The sequence below is a fragment of the Moschus berezovskii genome, chromosome 8, assembly GCF_049115385.1.
Source record: "Moschus berezovskii isolate FMDL1 chromosome 8, NW_MosBer_1.0, whole genome shotgun sequence".
Taxonomy (NCBI): Eukaryota; Metazoa; Chordata; class Mammalia; order Artiodactyla; family Moschidae; genus Moschus; species Moschus berezovskii.
Genome location: NC_142467.1, coordinates 1,605,974 through 1,629,460, shown reverse-complemented (window position 1 = coordinate 1,629,460; position 23,487 = coordinate 1,605,974). Strand labels below are relative to the sequence as shown.

The 23,487-nt window shown below is 47.6% G+C and overlaps 1 protein-coding gene and 1 long non-coding RNA gene across 4 annotated transcripts in view; both read left to right on the top strand.

Moving 5' to 3' along the window:
* The window catches only part of MAN2A1 (mannosidase alpha class 2A member 1), a 205,422-nt gene extending 194,507 nt beyond the window's left edge, over positions 1-10,915 (top strand). For both annotated transcript variants that reach the window (XM_055430247.2, XM_088838425.1), the window contains exons 21-22: positions 6,317-6,427; positions 8,172-10,915. In XM_055430247.2, the coding sequence (XP_055286222.2) occupies positions 6,317-6,427; positions 8,172-8,324 (264 nt within the window). In that variant the 3' untranslated portion in view covers positions 8,325-10,915. The remainder of the gene's footprint in view (positions 1-6,316; positions 6,428-8,171) is intronic.
* Positions 10,916-13,035: 2,120 nt separating this feature from the next.
* LOC148777010 (uncharacterized) lies at positions 13,036-22,524 on the top strand. 2 transcript variants are annotated; one of them, XR_016037975.1, is made up of 2 exons: positions 13,036-13,423; positions 19,715-22,524. It is a non-coding gene; the product is annotated as an uncharacterized LOC148777010 (long non-coding RNA). The 2 variants fall into 2 exon arrangements; XR_016037976.1 differs by having other exon boundaries at positions 19,709-22,524.
* The last annotated feature ends 963 nt before the right edge of the window (positions 22,525-23,487 follow it).

Sequence of the window (23,487 nt, the reverse complement as noted above, 5' to 3'; positions counted from 1 at the left end):
TTTATAGTTTTTTGTGTTTTTTTTTTTTTTAATTAACTATGTCATATATTTGTAGTCAGGTGAAGAGAACAAACATCTCTTAAAACCCTGCCTCACAGCTGTGTGGCCCAGCGTGCTCCAGCCACTGTTAAGGAATTTAAATGTTAGCCTCCTCGTCCTGTGTGCCGGTGTCCAACTCTCTGCTCTTCATCACTCCCTTTTCTTGCACTGTCAACAGCCTGAGTTATAAAAAGAAGCTTCTAGAACGGTTTGAAACCTCGGGAATAAGAGTATCACTCAGCTGCACTAACTGGGAAAACCACGTCCTCAGGAAAGGGAAGTGACTTGGGGGGAAGAGAGCCTTGGGGAGAGGATGCTAGGAGACTCTTGTGGGAGGATGAGTCATGGATCAGGATAGAATGAAAGGTTCCGTCTGGAATGCTGACTTTCCAGGGATGAGGAGGAACTTGATTAAGCTGTTTAGCTAAAGCTTCATGGAGTCATTCTGCGTTGATGTTTTGAACAGTGATATCTACTTCCACTCTTCTTGCAGATTGTTTTCCCTGCTTTTATGTTCAAATATATTTTTATTTCATTTATCCATAGATGTGAAGGGAAAAGTGATAGTCACTCGGTCGTGTCCGACTCTTTGTGGCCCAGTGGACTGTAGGCCCCCAGGCTGCCCTGTCCATGGATTCTCCAGATGAGGATCCTGGTGTGGGGAGCCACTTCACCATCCGAGCCCCCAGGGAAGCCCCCGTGCCTAGACGGCTGTCTGTGGACCTCTCCTCTCTCTGTGGATTACGTGTGGCTCTTTACTATGTGTGGGGTTTATTTTGGTTTGTGCTTACCTGTTACCGAGAGTTCAGCAGTCATTTCAGTGTCAGCGCCGCTTGCTGAATCGTCTCTCTCAGCTCGTGTTCGCCACCCCCTCCTTTGCTTGTGAGAGGCAGTTTAAGGTTTATACTTCGTTTTGCCTTTCTTAAAAGAATTGATTGGTGCTTTATTGATCTCCCTAGTTTCTGGAAAGGTGAACATTGTGGGGGAAAATGTTCTTTGTTGCACATATCTGAGGACAGCCATTCACCTTCCGCTTTCTTTCTGCCATGGTATCTTGTTGATTAAAACAGGGTGTTATTGACATTTTAACAAGTGCCCTGGAAAATGAATTTCAACTGGTTATTTCCTGACTCAGGACTTATAACACAGTGTGAGATTTTCGAGCCTTCCCACCTGCCAGAATGCACTGAGATACCAGAGATGTTTGGTATCGTCAAAGAATCTGAGCAGCTTGGAGCCGCTCCCCTCTGGCGTTCAGCCGCGGGGCGTCTGAGTGCGCCCTGCGTCCTCCGAGGAGGGTGGGGTCACACTCTCCTTGGCGAGTGCGGCCCCAGTTGCGGCCCCTCTCTTGCTCAGGAGACAGTGTGTCCACAGGCGCCGTGGACAGTTTGCAGCAGTTCTGGCTTGGGGACCCCACAGAAGCGGCTCCGCTCTCATATTTGCAGAGTTCCCCCATCCACCGTGGGGAAGGAGCATCTGCCTGTTCCTTTGCTGAGAAGAGACTGTCATATGTGGTGTGATTTCAGGGTGGCCTTAAATCTTTTAAAATGGGATGAGTGGGGCTGGGCAGGCTGTAGATGGTAGAAATGATAACTTCTAAAGCTTTCTTTCTGAATGTTTTAGTAAATCATGGTTTTAGCTCTGTTGGAACCATTGATTAAATACTCCTGTTTTCCAGCCTGAGATCGGAAGCTGGAAAGCCCCCTTAAGTTGATAACCTTTTTTTGTATTAAGTCAAAGTGATCCTTCTCCTTCCCCTCCAGCCAGTGTCCGTCTGCGCCGACCCGCAGCGCAGGCTTGGGGCCGGGCCCGCTGGGCTCAGGGCACTGCCTCCGCCCGCTGCCCGGCTGTCTCAGCGCAGGCCCTGCATCCTCCGCCGCCAGCGTCCTCACCAGTGACCCAGCGGCAAGAGTGTCACCCTAGAGAGGCCCCGTCAGGCCCCGATGAACTGGTAGTTGTCCAGCGTGTAGAATAGTGTCCGGCACGTAGTAAGCACGAAGTTTTAACAAGGTTCTCAACTGTGACCGTTAGTCACCAGCAGGTTGACTGTTGCTAATAATGAAGTAAAAATGTTGGCTGCTGCTGCTGCTGCTAAGTCACTTCAGTCGTGTCCGACTCTGCGTGACCCCATAGACGGCAGCCCATCAGGCTCCCCCGCCCCTGGGATTCTCCAGGCAAGAACACTGGAGTGGGTTGCCATTTCCTTCTCCAATGTGTGAAAGTGAAAAGGGAAAGTGAAGTCGCTCAGTCATGTCTGACTCGTAGCGACCGCATGGACTGCAGCCTACCAGGCTCCTCCGTCCATGGGATTTTCTAGGCAAGAGTAGTGGAGTGGCTTGCCGTTGCCTTCTCCGAAAAATGTTGGCACTCTTTTTTTAATTGGAGAAGGCTGAAGTTTATTGCCACAGTAAATTTTGATGTATCTTTGATGTGTATTCCTTGTATAGTTCATTGCTGATTTCTCAGATCGCTCCAATACGCGTACTTAACACCGCCTCCATCCTGAACGTTGCAGTGAGTGCGTTCTGTGCGCTTGATTTAGCTCTCACGGCCGCTCGAGGAAAGCAGGCGGTATCCGTGCCCCGTGCCCCTTGTGTAGGAGAGGAAATGGGCTGGCCTGCGGATGGTGGGAAACCTTCCAGGGAGTGGTGGTGCTCAGAGGCGCACCCCAGGAGTCTAACTCCCTGCTCAGTGCCCTATACTGCCCTCTGCCTGGGACGGTGCGGACAGTGTTGGGAAATACCCGGTTTGTTTTCTTCTTGTCTGCTTAGTAATAGTGTAATACTCACAGAAGGATGCATCAACCGTTGGAGAGGAAAGGTCATGAAAAGCCAAAGTGGCGTTACTCGTGTAACTGCTGTTTGAGTACTAGAGGGAGTGTTTTGTGATCAGTGTTCTGTGCCTTTAAATAAGGCTGTGCGTCTTTGGAGTGCCTGGCTACTTCAGAGGGTTGTAAGGGGAGATGGCTTCACCCCTGAAAAGCATTCTGCACAGCCCTGGTGCACAGTAAGTGCCCAGCAGGTGTCGGCTGCAGGCACTGCTACTGTTGCTGTGCTTGGCCCTTGATCATTGAAGGGACTCTTCCCGAGTCCCACCTGGTTCCCTGAATCTTCAGACGTAAGTGACAGCATCAGTCCCTTAGCTGCTTCCCGCTGGAAACAAACCATGCCTCCAGGCTAGCCTTCTCTGAGCCTGACAGTCACTTGTAGCCACATCTTCTTGCCCAGCCTTCCCCCAGTCGCTGGAGAAGTTTTACGAGCCCCGCCTAGCCTAGGAGCTCAGCGTCAGTTTTTCCTCTGAGATAAGTCCTGCAGTGGACGTTCGTGGTACAGCTTGGGAGCATCCGCGCAGTGATTCAGCCTCAGCGGTGAGCTGTTCTACAGACAGCTTGGGAGCATCCGCGCAGCGGTTCAGCCTCAGCGGTGAGCTGCTCTACAGACAGCTTGGGAGCATCCGCGCAGCGGTTCAGCCTCAGCGGTGAGCTGCTCTACAGACAGCTTGGGAGCATCCGCGCAGTGATGATGCAGTTTCAGAGTTATAAGTTCTCTTCCTCATGCCCTGCCTCTGTTTTTGAGGTCTGGATTTTATTAATGTGTTAATGAATATAAAAAGAGGTCTTTCAGAATTTGTGTCCTCTCCTAGAGCGTATGCTGTGACTACTTCAGAGTAACTGGTTTCCCTGCATACATATTCAAGTGAAAATCAGCTTCCCTACTTTGAAAAACAGTTTTCTTGGAAATAAAATGTCTAGACAGACTTTGAAACTGAAAAACTGCTGCTTTGCCTCAGGTATTTTTGCTTGAAAACTTGATACTTTAATGAATATTTGAGTTTTAAAAACTTACACAAGATGAATGCCATTTTATTAGTCTTTTAGTTCTTGTGAAAATGATGCAGTTTTAGTTTTTAGAGAAAGTAAAACTTTTTTCCCATAAGTGAAAATTAATTTTATGACTTTAATCTGCACTTTTGTGCTGTTTGTTTAACCTCTCGTCTAATTCAGCGGCAGGGTCCTGAAAGTGTCTTCCTCCCTACTTTGTCTGGTTATCTCCAGTCTGCTAAAGACCTTACACCGTCATTATTCCAAGAACAAATGTTTCGTAGGAATTTTCACAGTGCCTGCTTATCAGTGGTTTTTTAAGAATGGTTAAGTGAGTTAAAATGGCCAGATGCCAAGGATAATGGTGATAAGTGCTTTTGGAGTTTAATTCAGCGGCTGTCTAATTTGTGAATTTGAATAAGAACTCTTAGGACTTTGATATATAGTTGTGAGCATATAATTTAGGACTATCCTGACTCCTTACGTACAAAGCTATGATGCCAATAAAATAAATTTGTGAATAAGAAGTTAGAAGAGAGTGTTGTTTAACTTGTAACTGTTGTGAGGATGGATGATGTTCATGTGAAGAGTGAGACACTGAGCTCTTTCTCTGCTCCAGACCCTGGGTAAGTCCTTGCTATGCTGTCTCTTCTCATCTCTGTTTTTACGGTGAAGGAAAAACAGTTTTGCTGAAATCAGCAGCTAGCAAATTGCAGAAGTAGGCTACAGATCTTGGGCTGTCTGACTCCCAGCCCAGACTGTGGGCCTCTCACTTCTGCGGTTTTTGTGCTAACGCAGTCTGCCCTACAAGCTGGGCTGCCTTACACGTGTTCTCAGTGGGCTGACTCACAGCAAGGCTCTGTGAGGAGAGATGACGTGCCTGGGCTCCATTTTACAGACGAGGAGACTGCTGCTCAGGAGGAGTAAAAGAGTGTTCCAGGGTTTCAAAATTGGCATGGCTGTTATCCTTCTGTACATACTAAATACAGGGGTTTCTAATGTGCTATTTTCATGCTATTTAGGGACTGTGAAATTGTTTGAAATTTCATTAGGAATCTATCATATTACTTCAACTTGCTGTGTGTATTTTGTGGCCCTGTGATGACTCAGAATCCCTAAATGACGTTTTCCTCTTTCTTCAAAAAAAATTTTTTAGCAGTACCACTGCAAAATACCAGTGTAAAATGTCATAAAACAGGTTATTCCAGCCAAGAATCTGAGGTGAGGACAGATTTAAGTTGTTCAGTCACATTAAAATCAAATCAGTGTTGGGAATGCTGGCAGCTATTCAGAAAAGATGTCTCTGTAGCACATTAAAAAAATTTTATGCCCTAGTAAGGTTGACCAAGGCTTCCCTGGCGGCTCAAACAGTAAAGAATCCGCCTGCAGTGTGGGAGACCTGGGTTCGGTCCCTCGGTTGGGAAGATCCCTGGAGAAGGGAATGGCAGCCCACTCCAGTATTCTGGCCTGAAGAATCCCATGGACTATATATAGTCCATGGGATCGCAAAGAGTCAGACACAACTGAGCCACTTTCAAGGTTGATCAAGAACCTCGGCATATTCATATCTGTGGTCACATAAAAAAAAAAAAGGAAGAGTAAATGTGTCTACGCAGTAAGTGTGCATTGCTTAACTTTTCTAAATATCTTATTAATCCATTTTATTTATCATAAACATTTCCTGGTTTAGAAAACATAAAATTTATTAAATAGTTATAATTTTAAATGTTCAAGGGCTTAAAGCATTCAAGGCATTGTTACTTGAATTGGGTGCAAGAAACTTTACTGCAAGGAAGTGTATACTGATCGCTGTAGCTGGCTTGTCATTTTTAGTGTTTTCCTTTTTGCTTGCACAAGAAGAATAGCTTCTGTAATGTGAATTTAAATGATACATCAAGCTAATAAATGTGGCTGGCTTAGCAAGTGATAAGCATAACTAATTCAATTTAAATGTCTCTTATATAAAAATCCTGAACCAATACATTAAAGATTAAAAATGTTAATCCATTTAACAAAAATTAGTATTCAGTGAAGAAGCATATTTCAGTTTTAAGATGAATGATACACCATTCAGTGGCCAGATAAGGACCAAATTCAGGTATCCTTTATTCAGCTGATGGATTTATTAAAAGTAAGTTAAAATGAAATGCTTTATTTGAAGAAACTTTGACAAACTGGCGTGTAACGTGTGGACAATAGACAGCCCGTGTCCTTAGGAACCGTGGAGGAAACCGAGGCTTGAGTGACTTGCCAGGGACTCAGCTGAGCTCCGGGGGAAGGCGGTGTCGCCGGGGAGCGGGCGGGCTCAGCATGGAGCCCGAACGGGAGTGGGCGGCCTGAAGTCCCCTTCAGATACAGGAGCATTCGTGGTTGGGGACGGGGACACCGAGGGTGTGCAGTGGGGTCAGAATTCACTCTCAGCGTCCCCATGGCGTCTTGCTGTCTGCTTGTTTACAGGTGGATGGCAAGCATTCCAGCGAGGCTGCGTTGATCCTCCACAGGAAGGGGTTTGACTGCCGCTTCTCTACTAGAGACACCGGGCTGCTGTGTTCCACCACCCAGGGAAAGGTGAGCCCGAAGCTTGTTTTTCTTGTTGATTTAGCGTGCTTTGAAATCCTTACTTTCTGCAGATAATCCTGATAAGGAGATGTTTCATTGCTTTTCCGCGGACTCCTTCACCTCAACTTCAAGTTTGTTCAAGTTTTCCCTTCTTCAGGAAGCCCGTCCCAGGGTTCAGTCTCTCTTTGTCGACATCAAACTGCCCCGGCAGACAGGTGCATGTTTGCAGACAGGGCCTCATCGAGTCTTAGGCTTTCCGTTTCCAACCCGCAGAGCGGCTTCTTCCCACACCCTCTTCCCACCTCTGTCAGACAGCTCAGGTATGATCCAGTCAGCGATGGCAACCCCAGGTCCTGCGTGGCCAAGTAACTGCAGTGGGGGCTCCCCTGGTGGCTCAGACAGTAAAGAATCCGCCTGCAGTGCGGGAGACCGGGCTTTGATCCCTGGGTGGGGAAGACCCCCTGGAGGAGGGCACGGCAACCCACTCCAGAATGCTTGCCTGGAAAATTCCATGGACAGAGGAGCCTGACAGGCTGTAGTCTGTGGGGTCACAAAGAGTCGACACGACTGAGCGACTGACACACACACAGTGGGCGCAGGCTTGCAGTGCGGGTGGCGGGGACGCGAGACAGCCGGAGGGCGACTCGGCCGAGGCCTCCGGGCAGCTGGACTCGGCCCCGGCCGCCATCTCCCGGGGCCAGATCTGCTGATGCAGCGGGGTTTGCGCGTGTTCCCCCTGGGCAGACTGGCGGGTCCTCAGGCTGAGTACGGACCGCCGGCTGCACCTTCTGATTTCCCTTCAAGCTGGCCTTGCTGGCGGGCCTCGTCAGCCACTCTCGGAGGGGAGGGAACCCGCAGCCTAGGCCTCTGGCTCCGACAGGCTGGGGCTGTCTGCAGCGCACTGGCGGGCCTCCCACACCATCAGCTAGCCGACCCGCTCGTCAAGACCTCGTGACATGCTGTCAGGTGCAGGGGAGCCCGTTCTGTCCTGCACAGTCAGCGTGTGCAGGCAGAGGCCCCAGAGGCCGGGCGGACGCGAGGCCGAGAGGCCCGAGCTGCCTGGGGCGCCGCGCAGCCGCACCCTCTGCCCCCGCCACGCGGCGCCGGAGGAGTCAGATCGGAGCTCAGATCGGAGCTCTGATCGTTGCTGGTGACCCTGTGCTTCCTCTGCCCCTTCTCGGAGACGGTCAGATATGCTCGGGTGTGAACGTTTGTACTCAAACACCAGGGCGTTGAGTCTGAAGGGGGTTATGCGATCCAGAGAGACATACTAGCAGAGCCTGCCGGAAGGGAGAGGAGTTGTTTGCAGACAACCTCCCCGCTCTGAGGCTGACTCACTTGGATGAGGGCCTCCCTGGGGGGCCCGGGGCCTGTCTCCCAGCTCCTCTGCTTCAGGGAGACGGTGGAGAAGCGCCGCTGTCGGGGTCAGTGCTGACAGAAGGAGGCTGAGGACGTGTTTAGGGCTCTGGGTCTGCGGGTCCGGCCTTTCCCTGAGAAGGGCCCTTGCGTGCGAGCCCGCGCTGAGAGCCGAGAGGGGTCGGGAGGACGGCGCTGTCCCGGCCCGGGTTCCGCTCTCCCTTCAGAGTCGGCCTCTGTGTGCAGGTGTGCTCCGCCTCCCTCCCCGCCCCTGCTTTCTCACTGAAGGAAGACTTCAAGCATGCTTCTCACTTTTTCTCACACTGAGTGTACAGATGCGCTACTTGCCTTCGTCAGCGTTACTCTAAACACGTAACTTTTGGTCGTTTCCTTTTAGATACTGGTCCACAAACTTTTTAGCAAGTTCGCTGTTGTAAGCATCGCACCTTCGTCATTATCCCTGATGCATTCTCCTCTCGACGCCCGAAATATAAGCGAAATCAACCTGAGTCCCATGGAAATCAGCACATTCCGAATCCACTTGAGGTGAACCTGGCTTTCAGATTTGGATTGGAAAGCATTGGCTTTTATTATTTCTTGGTTTTATGTGCAATAGAGAAGCACATTATTTTAGCTTCTGGCTACTGTGAGGACAAGAATTCTGTGATTCTTTTTCTTAAATCAGTACAGTAGGAGAGAAAAAAAAGCCATGCTACAAATGAGTTTTTTGGGTTTTTTTTAAGTTCCTTCCATGATCTACTATCATCAGTATGAATTGATGCAACAAACGAAGAAATGTCTAAAGACAGCCTCTCAACAGCTTGTATCTCAGGTTAAATGTTAACTAATTATATCTGTGTTGGGGGTTGTAAAGAGATTGTTCTAAGTATTCATGTTGCTGACCCTTTGTTAGTTTTACAAAAATACCCATTTTTACCAAAATGGAATAAAAAGCTGGTGGATAATAGCTAATGGCCAAAATGGTTGCAATCGTTCATACATGTTAGAAGAACTTTATGTGTTGAAATATGTGGAAAAGTGCAATCGTCAGTCCTGATAATATGTATCGTTGCTTTTACATGTTTTTCCACCACTTGACTCCTCCCCTCCTACCCTTTGTAAGTATTTCCAGAAATATCCGATTTTGAATCATTCAATAGTAGACAAAGAGGCATATTTTCATTACTTGACAATGTGGGATAGGTGCAATTTATTCCATTGTCACTAAACTAGGAGAAGCAATTCTATAGGTACCAGGACCTCTGTTAGGTACCACAAGGTGTCTTTTTACACAGCTCATTTGAATACAGATGTTCTGAGAAGGGGTTTTCTATTTTAAAATTATCATATCAGAATAAATGTGCCTTATTTTTTTTATAAGTCTTGCTAAATCTTTTGGTGTCCATATTACTGTTGGGGGAAGGTGGGGAGTGGCTGGGGGGAGGGGCAGGTACTTTCTGTGACACATAAATTGTATCATTTTTGCCTGACAATGCTGGCCACGTTCTGATCTGTCGCAGTAAATTTGTGGTGATGATACTCTAAACATTTTGACTATTTGAATGTACTGAGATGTCAGAAAACAAAACAAGGAAGAAAAATATTGTTAATTAAAATATGCTGCTGCCAAGGAGACTGCAACTTGAAGCAAGGATTTTGTAACAAGCAGAATCCACATACTGTTTTCATTTCACAAGAGTTCACCATTTTGAAGAGAATGCTTTAAAATAGACCGTTTTGAAACCCACTTATATGTAACTCATCATAATTTATCACATTAAAGAATATGTTTGTTCAGTGAATTTCAAACTTTTTTATATGTGCTAACCTCAAAATGAAGTTCTAAACCTACGTGCCATTACAGTACTTTTGATAAAATTTATTTGGGATCATTGTTAACTTGAAATTAAAATAAAACCAACATTTAGAGTATTCCATTTTAGCACAGAAAGGATTCTTGACTATGTGCACTGCTGAAATTTCTCTGTGTTAACTAATAGGTTTAGTATTATCTGACTTTAAACTTCCATTTTACCTCCTGCCATTCCAACATCTTCATATAGAAATAAAACATCATTTCTGTTTTATCATGTAGCCTGGTTATCATCTGTATTTTCAGTCAGGATGCAGCTCCTTAGATTATTGTTCCATTAAGTTCATGAACTTCTTTCGCCTTTAATTATTAAGGAACTAATACTAGTGTTGATGAGGACATTACAAGAGAGTGATTTCTTGCAATAAACATGTACTGTAAGTTTCCTTCCTGGTTTGGGGGGATGAACAACTAAAACAAAAAACAAACTTACTTTCTATGAACATCTACAGACGTTAGGGTTGCCAGACGCAAACCCCAGGAATGAGATCAGTATTTTCATTGCATCTTAGGTGTAAAACCTTCCTATAGGAGTTCACTGTGTTCTGTGGTTCACATGGTTGTACTAATCGTTCTGGAATCTCTGATCAGTTGAAATAAACAATCTTGATGCAATAACAGTGGTTCTGCCACTCCTGGTTGTCTGAGCCGGGACCCCTGTGTCCCGGCGGGGTCTTACTCAGTGTGTGTGGTCACCAGCTCACAGGTAAAGCAGAAATTCTCTTTCACCAGCAAGTTTCTGCTTTTTATTTTTAGAATAAATCATCAGGGAAATGAAGAGAGGATGCTTTTGCTTTGGGTTGTGGTCAAGAACTGATTAAATAATTTAGTGTTCCTGGCACACGCTAAAAATCGCACACTTCTGTTGTGATCTCAGTGGCATATTTGTTTGCTTAGGTTTTATTACATTCATTATCGCAGATGTTCAGTTGACCAAGTAGTTCATGACTTTCTCCTTTTTTTTTTTTTTTGAAAATTTAATTTGGGGTTATAACTGCAGTGTTTGAGAACTCAGCATCCTTGTTCTCTGCAAATACTGATTAAAACAAAATGCTGTAAAACGTGTTGTAAAACATTGTAATTACCTTCCCATGTCTTTGTTGTATTTGTGCTGAAATGTTTTCACATTCCTTCGTCTGGAAGAAAATCTTTGCTTTCATTTTGATTATGTTTCCTTGAAATCAATAGGTTTTGCTATTTTCTCTTGGAAGATTTTATATCTTTTTGGGAATATGTGGTATAAGATATCTAATAAAAGGTAAATCTTAGCATGTGTGCGGTCCTCTGGAGTGGTTCTTAACTCTGTCTCTGTGAGCGGGACGCAGTGAATGGTCGCTGGGTGGAGTGGAGGAGTGAGGGGCCTGCCTTGTCCTTAGCCGCGAGTGAGTTGCTCCTTCTTCAGTCCATTTCTGCTGGGTTGGCCAAAAAGTTTATTCAGTGTTTTCCTCTAAGACTTCATCTAGTTGTCTTTATATTCAAAACAATTTTGTTAGATTGTGTTGTGACTACTGTCATATCAGCATGTATTCAGTTCAGTTCAGTCGCTCAGTCGTGTCCGACTTTCCGCGACCCCATGAATCACAGCACGCCAGGCCTCCCTGTCCATCACCAACTCCCAGAGTTCACTCAAACTCGTGTCCACAGAGTCGGTGATGCCATCCAGCCATCTCATTCTCGGTCGTCCCCTTCTCCTCCCGCCCCCAACCTAAAAACAAATCAATCGGTGAATTGTTGTGTAGCCATTTTAGTAATGAAGATGGAAGAAAAAGCAACATTTTTGGCATATTATGCTTTATTCAAGAAAGGTAAAAATGCAACTGAAACACTCCCGCAAAATATCTATGCAATGTATGAAGAAGGTGTTGTGACTGATCTAACTTTTCAAAAGTGGTTTGCAAAATTTCATGCTGGTTATTTCTTGCTGGACAATGTTCCACAGTCATGTACACCAGTTGAAGCTGACAGCAATCAAATGGAGACACTGAGAGCAATCAGCGTATGTCACAGGGAGGCAGCGGCAGCACTCAAAATATCCAAAGCAAGCACTGAAAAGCACTTGTGCCAGCTCGGTTATGTTAGTCACTATGATGTTTGAGTTCTCCATTAGTGAAGAAAAAAACCTTCTTGACCATATTTCCATGTGCAGTTCTCCAGTGAAAGGTAATAGAAGTGTTCTGTTTTTAAAACAAATGATATTGGGTGATGAAAAATAGATACTGTACAGTGATGTGTTGATTGTGAGGCAAGCAAAATGAGCCACCACCAATCACACCAAAGGCCAGTCTTCATCCAAGGAAGGTGATGGTTTATATGGGTGGGATTGGAAGGGAGTCCTCTTTATGAGCTCTTGCTGGAAAATGATTAATTCCAACAAGCACTGCTCCCAGTTAGACCAACTGGAAGCAGCACTCAAGCAAAAGCATCCCGAATTGGTCAGCAGAAAATGCATCATTTCCCCCCAGGATTGCACAGGACCATGTGTTTCTCTGATGACCAGGCAAAAACTGCTACAGCTTGGCTGGGAAGTTCTGATTCATCCAGGTTTTTCTCCAGACCTTTGGATTTCCATTTATTTTCGTCTTTAGAGAATTCTCCTAATGGAAAAAATTTTAGTTCCCTGGAAGACCATAAACACACTTGAAACAGTTCTTTGCTCAAAAAGATAAAAAGTTTTGGGATGATGAGATTATGAAGTTGCCTGGAAAATGGCAGAATGTAGTAGGGGAAAAAAAACGGTGAATACATTGTTCAATAAAGTTCTTGGTGAAAACGAAAAATGTGTCTTTTATTTGAACTTTAAAGCCGAAGGAACTTTTTGGCCAACCCAATAGCAAGCAAATGGCAGGCAGGGGTGGTAGTGAATTTCCTGTCTGGGTTTGGGGTCAGCTTTCAGTTTGGGGGTCAAGAGCCGTGCCAGCAGCACTGTGCCTGTGGGGCCTTCTGGCCCAGTAAGGAGGGGCGGTCAGTGGTCTCATCCATGTATTCCAGGATAAGATAAGAGTGAGCCAAGATGTGACACAGAAGGTCCGTGTGAGCAGATGAGGAGGCTGAGGCCTGCTGGAGGGTGGGGTCTGAAGACACCTTCCTGCCTGCTGGCCAGGCCAGCACACAGCTTAGTGGCTTTAGGGGAATTTCCTCAAAGCCAGGAGGTGGGGGAGGGAAAGGGATACACATTCCGGAGACACATATGTGTTAGCTGGGCAAAGAATACACGCTAACTGGGAAGTTTATACTTGTTTTGGGTGACTTACAAAGTGAGACTAATCGATTTATAATATATATATACTGAGCTGTAAAAGCCTAGAGTTATATGAATAAAAATACTAATATCATCATCAGATGATGAAACATTTTTGGCTCCTTATTATTTGATTATCAACATGCCCAAATTGAACGTTAACACGAGTACAGGAAAACTCAGTTTAGATGGGCACGTGCTTCCATTGCTCCTACAAGGCTGTGACGTGAAACCAGCTCAGGGTGACTGACTGTAAGTGGCTGCCGGAGTGGCTGAAGAGCAGCTGTAGCGGATGAGGCTCCTGCAGTCCACATCGGCTTGAGCAAAAATAAGTGACTGTCCCCAGTAACAATGTCAAGGGTAGATAGAACTCCACATACAGCTGTAACCAACCACAGGGTGATGTCATCCAGGATGTGGCTTCTCTGTTTTGCTTTCCTCTGAGCTGCTCTCATCTCAGGCAAGGACTGCACGTGTAATGGCAAGATGGCTCCCACCAGACCCAGACCTGCACCCAGCCGTCTTCACGACCTCACTGGTAAGAGCACCTTCGTTTGCATTTCCAGCAAATGTCCCAGAATCGACAGTACTGGCGGTCATCTTGCTTATATCCTAATGACGATGACTAGGGGTAGAGTTAGGTTCAACTGAATCACGTGGGCAAAACACGTGAGAAATTGCCCTCCCCGTACCCCCTCCCCCATAGAAACCACTAGAGAAAGGGGGGCTGGATACTAGGGTGCTTTGGGTACTAAGTACAGTAAGAAATGCACTGCTGAGAAGAAACAAATGTGCAGATTTTAAGGAGGCAGAAAGCACACGTAGCTTTCATTTCAGGAAAGGTTCCAGAGAAGAGAGGCTTGCAATAGTTCCTGAAAGGTACATCTGACTTCAGCAGGTAGAAATCAAACATGCATGTTCTCCGTAAAAACCAAAGCAAGGAAAGGCGTGGTAGCAGCAAGCTGAAGAGCTAGAAACGGTTCCTTCTGTTGGGGCAGCGCGGTCCAGTGAAACGTTTCTGTGATAATGGCACGGCTCTTTCTGCGTGTGCCATCCAATATGGCACTAGCCACGTGTGGCCCACCAATGTTTAGATGTGCTGTGTGCAGCTGAGGGACTGAATAGCTCATTCCAGTTGAATAGCGACCTGTGTCTGCAAACGCTGGTCTGGAGCACGTGGTGTGTATAAGATACCAGTAGGAAAAACAACTAAAAATCCATGCAGTTTGCATTTTTCATTGATCGCGCCCCTTGTGCTACAATTCTGCCACTCAGTGTGGCCCTCAAACCGGGAGCATGAGCATCACCTGGGAACTTGTTAGGAATGCAGAGTCTCAGGCCCACCCCCAGCCCTGCTGAATCACAGTCTCGTTTTCACAAGACCCCTCCCTAGAGGATTAACATGCATGCTAAAGCACTGGCCTAGAACATTTTTCAAGAAGGAAAGTCAACGCCTGTCAGAAGGTCTGTTATCAAAAAGGTAAGAAATAGGAAGTGTTGGCAAGGCTGTGGAGAGAAGGGAAGCTTCATGTTCTGTCACTACTGTTCTTTGGGCTTTGCCCATCTCCCTTCTGCTCCGGGGTGTTTCTGCTCTCACGCCTTCCTGTAGCAGGCTTCGTGTTGTTCTTCTCCGGTTCATCGTCACTTTCTCAAGAATCCCGCTGGACCAGCCAGTTTACACTAGACCTACTCCTACTTCCTCTGCTGCTGCTGCTAAGTCACTTCAGTCGTGTCCAACTCTGTGTGACCCCATAGACGGAAGCCCACCAGGCTCCCCCGTCCCTGGGATTCTCCAGGCAAGAACACTGGAGTGGGTTGCCATTTCCTTCTCCAATGTGTGAAAGTGAAGTCGCTCAGTCGTGTCCAACCCTTAGCGACCCCATGGACTCACTGAGTATTTTATTGCCCCGCTTCTTTCCTTCTTAACAGAGTCAAGTGTGAAGTGTTGGCTTGCCTTCCCCAGGGGAATGTAAGCACTGCTGAGGGCAGGGACCCCAGCTGTGTGGTCAACTTTGTATTTCCGCACTGGGAACAGCAGTCGTTCAGAAAATATGTGCTCAGTAAATTGATGAAAATGTTTATCACCATTGAATGGTGAGAGACAATTGCAATTTTCAGAATAGAAGGCTGAGAAGTCCTTTACACCTTAATTGTATTGAACAATATTTGTTCATGGTATTTTCCTGCTCAAAACACCCTCAATAAGTTCCCATTACCCAAAATTAAAGCATAAATGTTTCAAGCTGCATTCCTAATTTCCCTCAAAGATGTGACCTCCTTATGGAAGATATTATACTTGCTTTACAACCAGCCACTAGCCCTCTGGCTTCTTTGCTAATAAAATGCTGATTTTATTCACATATCAGATAGTCATGAGCCTCAGGAGATAGATTGTAATTGGTCTAAATCCGCTATGATTTCTTTCTATAGCCTTGATGACTGATTTAAGAATTAGCTTGTGACAGAGTTTTAGCCAGAAAACTGTCAGGAGGAGTCAGCTGGGGACTTCTGGGGGAGAATTCCTCCATCTTCAAAAAGGGAGAGCACCTCATCCTCATGCAGCCATGTGCAAAGGCAGTTTAGTGGAGTGTTGATGCTGGAGCTGCTGCAGCCATTTTGCAGCCCTGCAGAGACAAGCCTGAGGACCAAATAAGAATGAGCAGAGACTGGTGGGTCCCTGTTGTTGCTGAGTGAGCCAACTCCCACCTTCTCATTACATGAAGTCATGACACACTAGTATGTCAGCCCTTGGAGTTCAGTGTTACATTACAAAGAACCAAAAGTGTTTAAACGGATGCTCTTCGCAGCTGCCTCAGCACCCCATGCTGCTTAGAATGGTGTGCGTGTGCTTGCCTGGCTAAGGTTGTCAGGGCAGTTCCTCAGAACACAGCCTCTTACTGTGTCCCTACTGTTCCCACCTCCTTGCACATTGCTCAAAATATTTAATAAAACTGTTCTTAATGATATTGCATAGGCACTTCTTTCAAGTATAATATGAAAAGATAACAAAGGCAAGATGAATTCAGGATGTGTGTCCCAGCAACATGCCAGAAGGGCGCAGAGCCCCTTTGACCCAGCCCTGAGTGCCAGCCCAGTGCGGCTCGGGCCTCTGCGCCGGGAGGTGAGCCTGACAGGTGGGCAGGGCCTGCCCCCGGGGCAGGGCCAGGCGGCCGGGCGGGCCTCTGTGAAGCGGGTCAGCTACCTCTTCAGCTACTGTCAGAGTTTTTCCAGGAGATTTCTCTCATTGGAGGACCGTAAGTGAGTTTCTGACTCTCCAAACCAGGTGAAGAAAGGCAGTTGTGACAGTGCTGTTTTTAAGCGCCGATTTTGAGGGCCTTCCATGGAGCCGAGCATTTTTGGCCCCCGTGCCCTGTGTAGCTTTCCAAACTCATCAGTGTAGTCTTGGGGCTCATTTTCTGATCCCAAATCTAAATGGCAATGCTAGCAAGCAAGATGAGTCTCTAGGCTCTGGACGTATGAAACACTTTTACTAAACCAAATGGAACCTGTCAGATCGCGGAAACCGGCGTCCCAAGCTGTAAGGAAATAACCCAGACACCAAGGGAAAGTAACAGGCTTTATTGGCAGTATCCCCACTGACCGCAAGAATGGCCACGAGGAGTTCTGCCCCGAACAAGGCAGGGTGGGATTTTTATGCCTTCGGGGCAGGAAGTGGCATCATATAACCTGGACAGGCCTAAGATAAGGTAAAGCTCGGGAACGCGAGATTGTGAGTGGTCACTCTGGAGGTCAGGAAGGGGGGTAGATCTGGCAGAGGGTTATTACGTCAGAAATTCCTCAGCAGTTTGGCGGGACTTTTTCCCTCTGGCGGGGGATGGAGAGGGGAAGAAGGAGCCAAGATAGCCACCGGGAAGGGGAAGCCAAGAAGGCCACCAGGGTCCAACCTTACAGAACCTTCATTGGTTGGCTTTCAAAGCATGATCTGAAGTTGCAGGGAGGCCTTTGTTTTGATCCAAAACTCATCCCCCCTGGAGCAGATCACAGCACTTGCCTTCCTTGGGATGGATGTCCTTGTCAAATGCAGGATTGAAATCATCTCGGGATGGCTGTGTGGAAGGGAGTTTTCAAAAAAAGCAATTTGACTCATTTGTTTATTTTGTCTTCCTAAATGGATTTTTAAAGTGCAGTTTGAAGTTTAAATCTATTAAGGAAAATCTGCAGATCCCTCTTCACTGAATGCGTGGACGCCCTTTAATAGAGCCTGATGGCAATTGGTTTCAGACTGCACTGAATTCCAATAAACACTGGTGGGAGCTGGCATTTGAGCAGGGACGCCTGCTCTGCGCTCTGGTGGAGCGGGGTTTTAGTCACCTTGCTCTCCTGTCCGGTGAGGGAGAGATCCTGCCTGGAGTTACGGTGCTGTAAGGTCAGAGGCCGAGAGGCCCCTTCATGCTGGCGGCACAGACATGAGGTCCGCAGAGCCCAGGGCAGGGGACGTGGCTTCCGTCGAGTGCCGGGGAGCGGGGCGGGCATAAGCTGAGCAGGAGGATGGACGTGTATCAACAGCTAGGTGTGAGGGGGGCGGTGACCCCAGCACACACAAACAGCAAGAAAGCTTGCGTCTGGGGGAAGTGTGGTGAGGGGACGTCACTGGAAGTTAGGCTGGAAATGTTTTTGTATAATTTAAAGGCTCCTCCTGCTCTGTATTTAGACTTTGAACCTACAGAAGAGATGGAGATACAGTGGTATCCACATGTGTACTGACTGGTGAGCACAGTTAAGAAGCTGAAAGGAAAAGTCTGAGTGCCGTTTTCAGGAAACCTTAATAATTGTCGATCATTGTGAAGAAATCGAAACGTGTATCCAAATTAACATTTTTCGCTGTAGCCAGGCAGCTGGGAAATGGAAGTTTCTTGTGTGTGAGACCGTTGCCTGCAGAACCCTGCGGAGGTTCTATCAGTGAAATAACAGCCTCACCCCCAGCTTGAGCAGAACCATGGTCCAGGGGACAGAGTCACAGCCCCTCCTGTTAGCCCACCGTCGGTCTGCTCCAGGGCTGTCTCTGGGGGTCAGCTTGTCAGCTATAAACTTGGGAGTATTTGTCACCCAGCTAAGAACCAAAGAACTAATGAGACACATTATTTAGATACTTTGAGCTTTAAAAGGGTCTAATACTTTCAAGTTTAGTAGAACTTCATCATATGCAGTTTTCTTGGGCCTTTGTCACTGAAGTGTCGTGATGAGGGTTTGTAAGTCAGTAAACCTGTGTAAAGTGAAGACTAGTCCATCTTATCCTGAGGCCCACCCTTTTGGAGATGAGAGGAGTGAAGTCCAACAGTTGTAGCCCCAGTTCTTTCAGCTTCAACAATATGACCAAAGCGGAGCCCTTTGGGACATTTCGGCTTAGAACGGAATGCAAGGGGCAAGAGGCCACAGGCACAGATGCCTGGCCTTTAAAACTGTGCACCTGGCTTCGTTAAAGTCTCCAGAAATAGACCATGAAGTGAAGGCGTTTCAGTATTTAAAAAGAAAGCGACCTGTTCGAGCACCTGCATCACAGAGCCAGGAGGCTGTAGGAGCTCCAAACCTGCCAAAGTTCCACGTAGAAGGCAAGCCGTCTGCCTCGGGCCTGTGGCGTGTGGTGTCGCTATCTGTGGGGCCGTGACAGTCAGCTACCTGACGGCGCGTGCAAGGCTGCAGGGACTCGTGGCAGCCAGCAGACAACGTCAGGGGCAAGGGGAAATAAAGCAGCGCTAAATGTTGACTCCTTTTTCTCTTCCTTTTTCAGAAGGCGTGACCAAAAGTAAAATAAGATGATGATAAAAATAATTGCCAACACTAAATGAGTGTTATGTAAACCCATGGCATATTTAGGAATGCCTGACTCTGCTGCTGGGAGGGATTGGGGGCGGGAGGAGACGGGGACGACAGAGAATGAGATGGCTGGATGGCGTCGCCGACTCTGTGGACGTGAGTTTGAGTGAACTCCGGGAGTTGGTGATGGACAGGGAGGCCTGGCGTGCTGTGATTCATGGGGTCGCAGAGAATCGGACACGACTGAGCGACTGAACTGAACTGAACTGAACAGCCATTGTATAAAGGCTGTACTGTTATTAAACCCATTTTACAGAAAAGGAAAGTGAAGGCTAATGAAGTCGAGTTCCACTCTTTGTCTCTTGAGGATCTGAGAACTATGATCCACAGGTCAAAGCTAACACACTGCCTGTTTGTACAAATACAGTTTCAGCGGCGCACAGTCACACCATCTGTTACACGCTTTTTATGGCTCCTATGTGGCAGGGTTGGGTCGCTGTGAGAGAGACCGTGCGGCCCACGAAGCTGGGCGCATTTACTAATGGTCCACAGGAGAGAAAAGCAGGCTTTTCATCTATCTGACTACAGAGTCCGCTCGATGTGAATCCCCACTTCAGTGAATGCTGGGAATATTCTAATCATAAAAGAATGGAAAATGTGGCAGAAGTGCAAGGCGCTCTAGACTAGGGAGCCTGATAGTCTAGATTCTGGTCTCAGTTCTGCAAAAAGTAACATTAGGTCCTTGGAAAAGTCACTCTAACTCCTAAAAAATCTTTTTTCCCCCCTGATATGCTCATTAAAGCCACACTGCCAAGCTTCCAAATTAAAAGGTTCCCCAAACACTTTTCTGGTTTACAAAAAGCTATTTTAACTGATCAAATAAAATGCATTTTTTACCAGTTCTCCATGGCAACGCTCACAGCTCTCACCAAATAACCTTTTGAAGTCCTATTTCTGCATGTTAGGGGTACGGCACCTTTGGGTAGAAAGATGTTTCAGAATGGGAATATAATATCTGTTTAACTTATTTTTGTTCTGTTTTTGTGAGTGCTAGGGTTTCCTTCCACTGAAAGCACCTGAGCCTGAAGCCTTCTCTGGGAAGACTGAAGGCTGAATGTGAAGAGAAACGTAAAAAATCCCAAAAGGACTGTGTGAACGCCCCTGAGTTTCAAGCTGTGAATCCGCACCAACAGCTCCTACACGTTGTGGGCTTGCAGTCAGCGCGGGGACCTGTGGAACGAGTGAGTCTTCATTGCAGGACCAAGATGAGAAATCACTTTAAATCTCAGGGAGTCTCAGCCTTTGGCCATCTGTGGTTCAAAATCAGTCCTGGTGTATGTAGCTTTACCCTGAAAGATTAAGGGAAAGGATTGCTTAGGAAAAACTACAGGCTGCCTTGTGATAAGTGCCTGATATCCTGTCTTACGCAAAGAAGATTTGATGAGAAGGTTGGCGATGGGACTTATATCTTGTTCCAGTAATGCAGGGCTTCCCTGGTGGCTCAGCTGGTAAAGAATCCACCTGCAGTGTGGGAGATCTGGGTTGGGAAGAGGCCCTGGAGGAGTGCATGGCAACCGACTCCAGTGTTCTTGCCTGGAGAATCCTGTGGACGGAGGAGCTTGGCGGGCTACAGTCCATGGGGTCACAGAAAGTCAGACACGACTGAGCAACTAAGCCCCACCCCGCCCCGACACACACACACACACACTCTCTCTCTCCAGTATTCTGGCCTGGAGAATTCCATGGACTGTATAGTCCTTGGGGTTGCAAAGAGTCAGACACGACTGAGCAACTAAGCCCCACCCCGCCCCGACACACACACACACACACTCTCTCTCTCCAGTATTCTGGCCTGGAGAATTCCATGGACTGTATAGTCCTTGGGGTTGCAAAGAGTCAGACACGACTGAGCAACTAAGCCCCACCCCGCCCCGACACACACACACACACACTCTCTCTCTCCAGTATTCTGGCCTGGAGAATTCCATGGACTGTATAGTCCTTGGGGTTGCAAAGAGTCAGACACGACTGAGCAACTAAGCCCCACCCCGCCCCGACACACACACACACACTCTCTCTCTCTCTCCAGTATTCTGGCCTGGAGAATTCCGTGGACTGTATAGTCCTTGGGGTTGCAAAGAGTCAGACACGACTGAGCAACTAAGCCCCACCCCGCCCCGACACACACACACACACACTCTCTCTCTCCAGTATTCTGGCCTGGGGAATTCCATGGACTGTATAGTCCTTGGGGTTGCAAAGAGTCAGACACGACTGAGCAACTAAGCCCCACCCCGCCCCGACACACACACACACTCTCTCTCTCTCTCCAGTATTCTGGCCTGGAGAATTCCGTGGACTGTATAGTCCTTGGGGTTGCAAAGAGTCAGACACGACTGAGCAACTAAGCCCCACCCCGCCCCGACACACACACACACACACTCTCTCTCTCCAGTATTCTGGCCTGGGGAATTCCATGGACTGTATAGTCCTTGGGGTTGCAAAGAGTCAGACACGACTGAGCAACTAAGCCCCACCCCGCCCCGACACACACACACACTCTCTCTCTCTCTCCAGTATTCTGGCCTGGGGAATTCCATGGACTGTATAGTCCTTGGGGTTGCAAAGAGTCAGACACGACTGAGCAACTAAGCCCCACCCCGCCCCGACACACACACACACACACTCTCTCTCTCCAGTATTCTGGCCTGGGGAATTCCATGGACTGTATAGTCCTTGGGGTTGCAAAGAGTCAGACACGACTGAGCAACTAAGCCCCACCCCGCCCCGACACACACACACACTCTCTCTCTCTCTCTCCAGTATTCTGGCCTGGGGAATTCCATGGACTGTATAGTCCTTGGGGTTGCAAAGAGTCAGACACGACTGAGCAACTAAGCCCCACCCCGCCCCGACACACACACACACACTCTCTCTCTCCAGTATTCTGGCCTGGGGAATTCCGTGGACTGTATAGTCCTTGGGGTTGCAAAGAGTCAGACACGACTGAGCAACTAAGCCCCACCCCGCCCCGACACACACACACACTCTCTCTCTCCAGTATTCTGGCCTGGAGAATTCCGTGGACTGTATAGTCCTTGGGGTTGCAAAGAGTCAGACACGACTGAGCAACTAAGCCCCACCCCGCCCCGACACACACACACACTCTCTCTCTCCAGTATTCTGGCCTGGAGAATTCCGTGGACTGTATAGTCCTTGGGGTTGCAAAGAGTCAGACACGACTGAGCAACTAAGCCCCACCCCGCCCCGACACACACACACACTCTCTCTCTCCAGTATTCTGGCCTGGAGAATTCCGTGGACTGTATAGTCCTTGGGGTTGCAAAGAGTCAGACACGACTGAGCAACTAAGCCCCACCCCGCCCCGACACACACACACACACTCTCTCTCTCCAGTATTCTGGCCTGGAGAATTCCGTGGACTGTATAGTCCTTGGGGTTGCAAAGAGTCAGACACGACTGAGCAACTAAGCCCCACCCCGCCCCGACACACACACACACACTCTCTCTCTCCAGTATTCTGGCCTGGAGAATTCCGTGGACTGTATAGTCCTTGGGGTTGCAAAGAGTCAGACACGACTGAGCAACTAAGCCCCACCCCGCCCCGACACACACACACACACTCTCTCTCTCCAGTATTCTGGCCTGGAGAATTCCGTGGACTGTATAGTCCTTGGGGTTGCAAAGAGTCAGACACGACTGAGTGACTTTCGCTTTCCAATAATGTATCGTGGTCATTTGAAGCAAGGAATGTGTTAATCTGGTGATCCCCTCGTGACTCTTTTGTATGTAAAGTGTAAAAATTTGGAGTGGGAAGTAGATAATTAAATGTATATCTTTGAATTCGACCTCAGTCAAGTTTGAATCTGAAAGACGTTCTATGTATATTTTAGAAAGAGAAAGATGTCAGAACTTGATGCCCACTGTTTAGTAATGAACTTCCATTCGGCTAATATCAGCTATAGCCCATTACGTCTCAAGACGGTAGAGCCCTGCATCCACTGAGACTGATCTCTTCTGAAGATACAGGCTTCTGTAGCAGGATGAAGAGGGTGTGTGTGGGGGGGAGGTTCCCAAAAGATTTGTCCATACCCTAGCCCCTGGACCCTGCTGATGTTACCTAAGTGGGAAAAGGGTCTTTGAAGATGTAATTAAACAACTCGAGATGAAGTGGATTATCTGGATGGGCCCTAAATCTAATGCAAATTTACTCACAAGAGACAGATGGAAAACATAGCCAGCAGGAAGCAAAGTGACCTCGGAACACAGATTGGAGTGATGCGGCCCCAGGCTCCCGGAGACCAGGAATCCCGAGGCGGGGTGGGAGGGTGGGGGTCCTCCTCCAGATCCTCCAGAAGCAGCGTGACCCCGCTGACACCTATTTCAGGCCTCAGCCTCTGCAACCGTGAGAGGATACGTTTCTGTCGTGTTAAGCCACACAGTTCCAGTACTTTGTTACAGAAGCCTCAGAAAAGGACTCGAGTATTCACGATACATCTCTCTGATCCGTCCTAACCCAGCATGTCTGGGGCTGCCCACAGGGCTTCCCCAGTCTCCCTGGGATCCTGCTCGAGAAGGAAAGGCTGTGGGATTGTGCTGATTTGTGGCAGTCACGGCGCTTTGCCAAAAAGAGAGGAGCACCAGACTAGACCGGAGCCCCTTCGACATTTGATTCGTTCTGTGTGATTCCTCATCCACTGGCAGCTTAGAGAGCGACTGGGAATAAAAACAGGAAAATGTGTGTGGTGATGTGCCGCCATTTACCACAGAAGGTTACTGATCTATTTCCAATCAATTTAAGCAAAT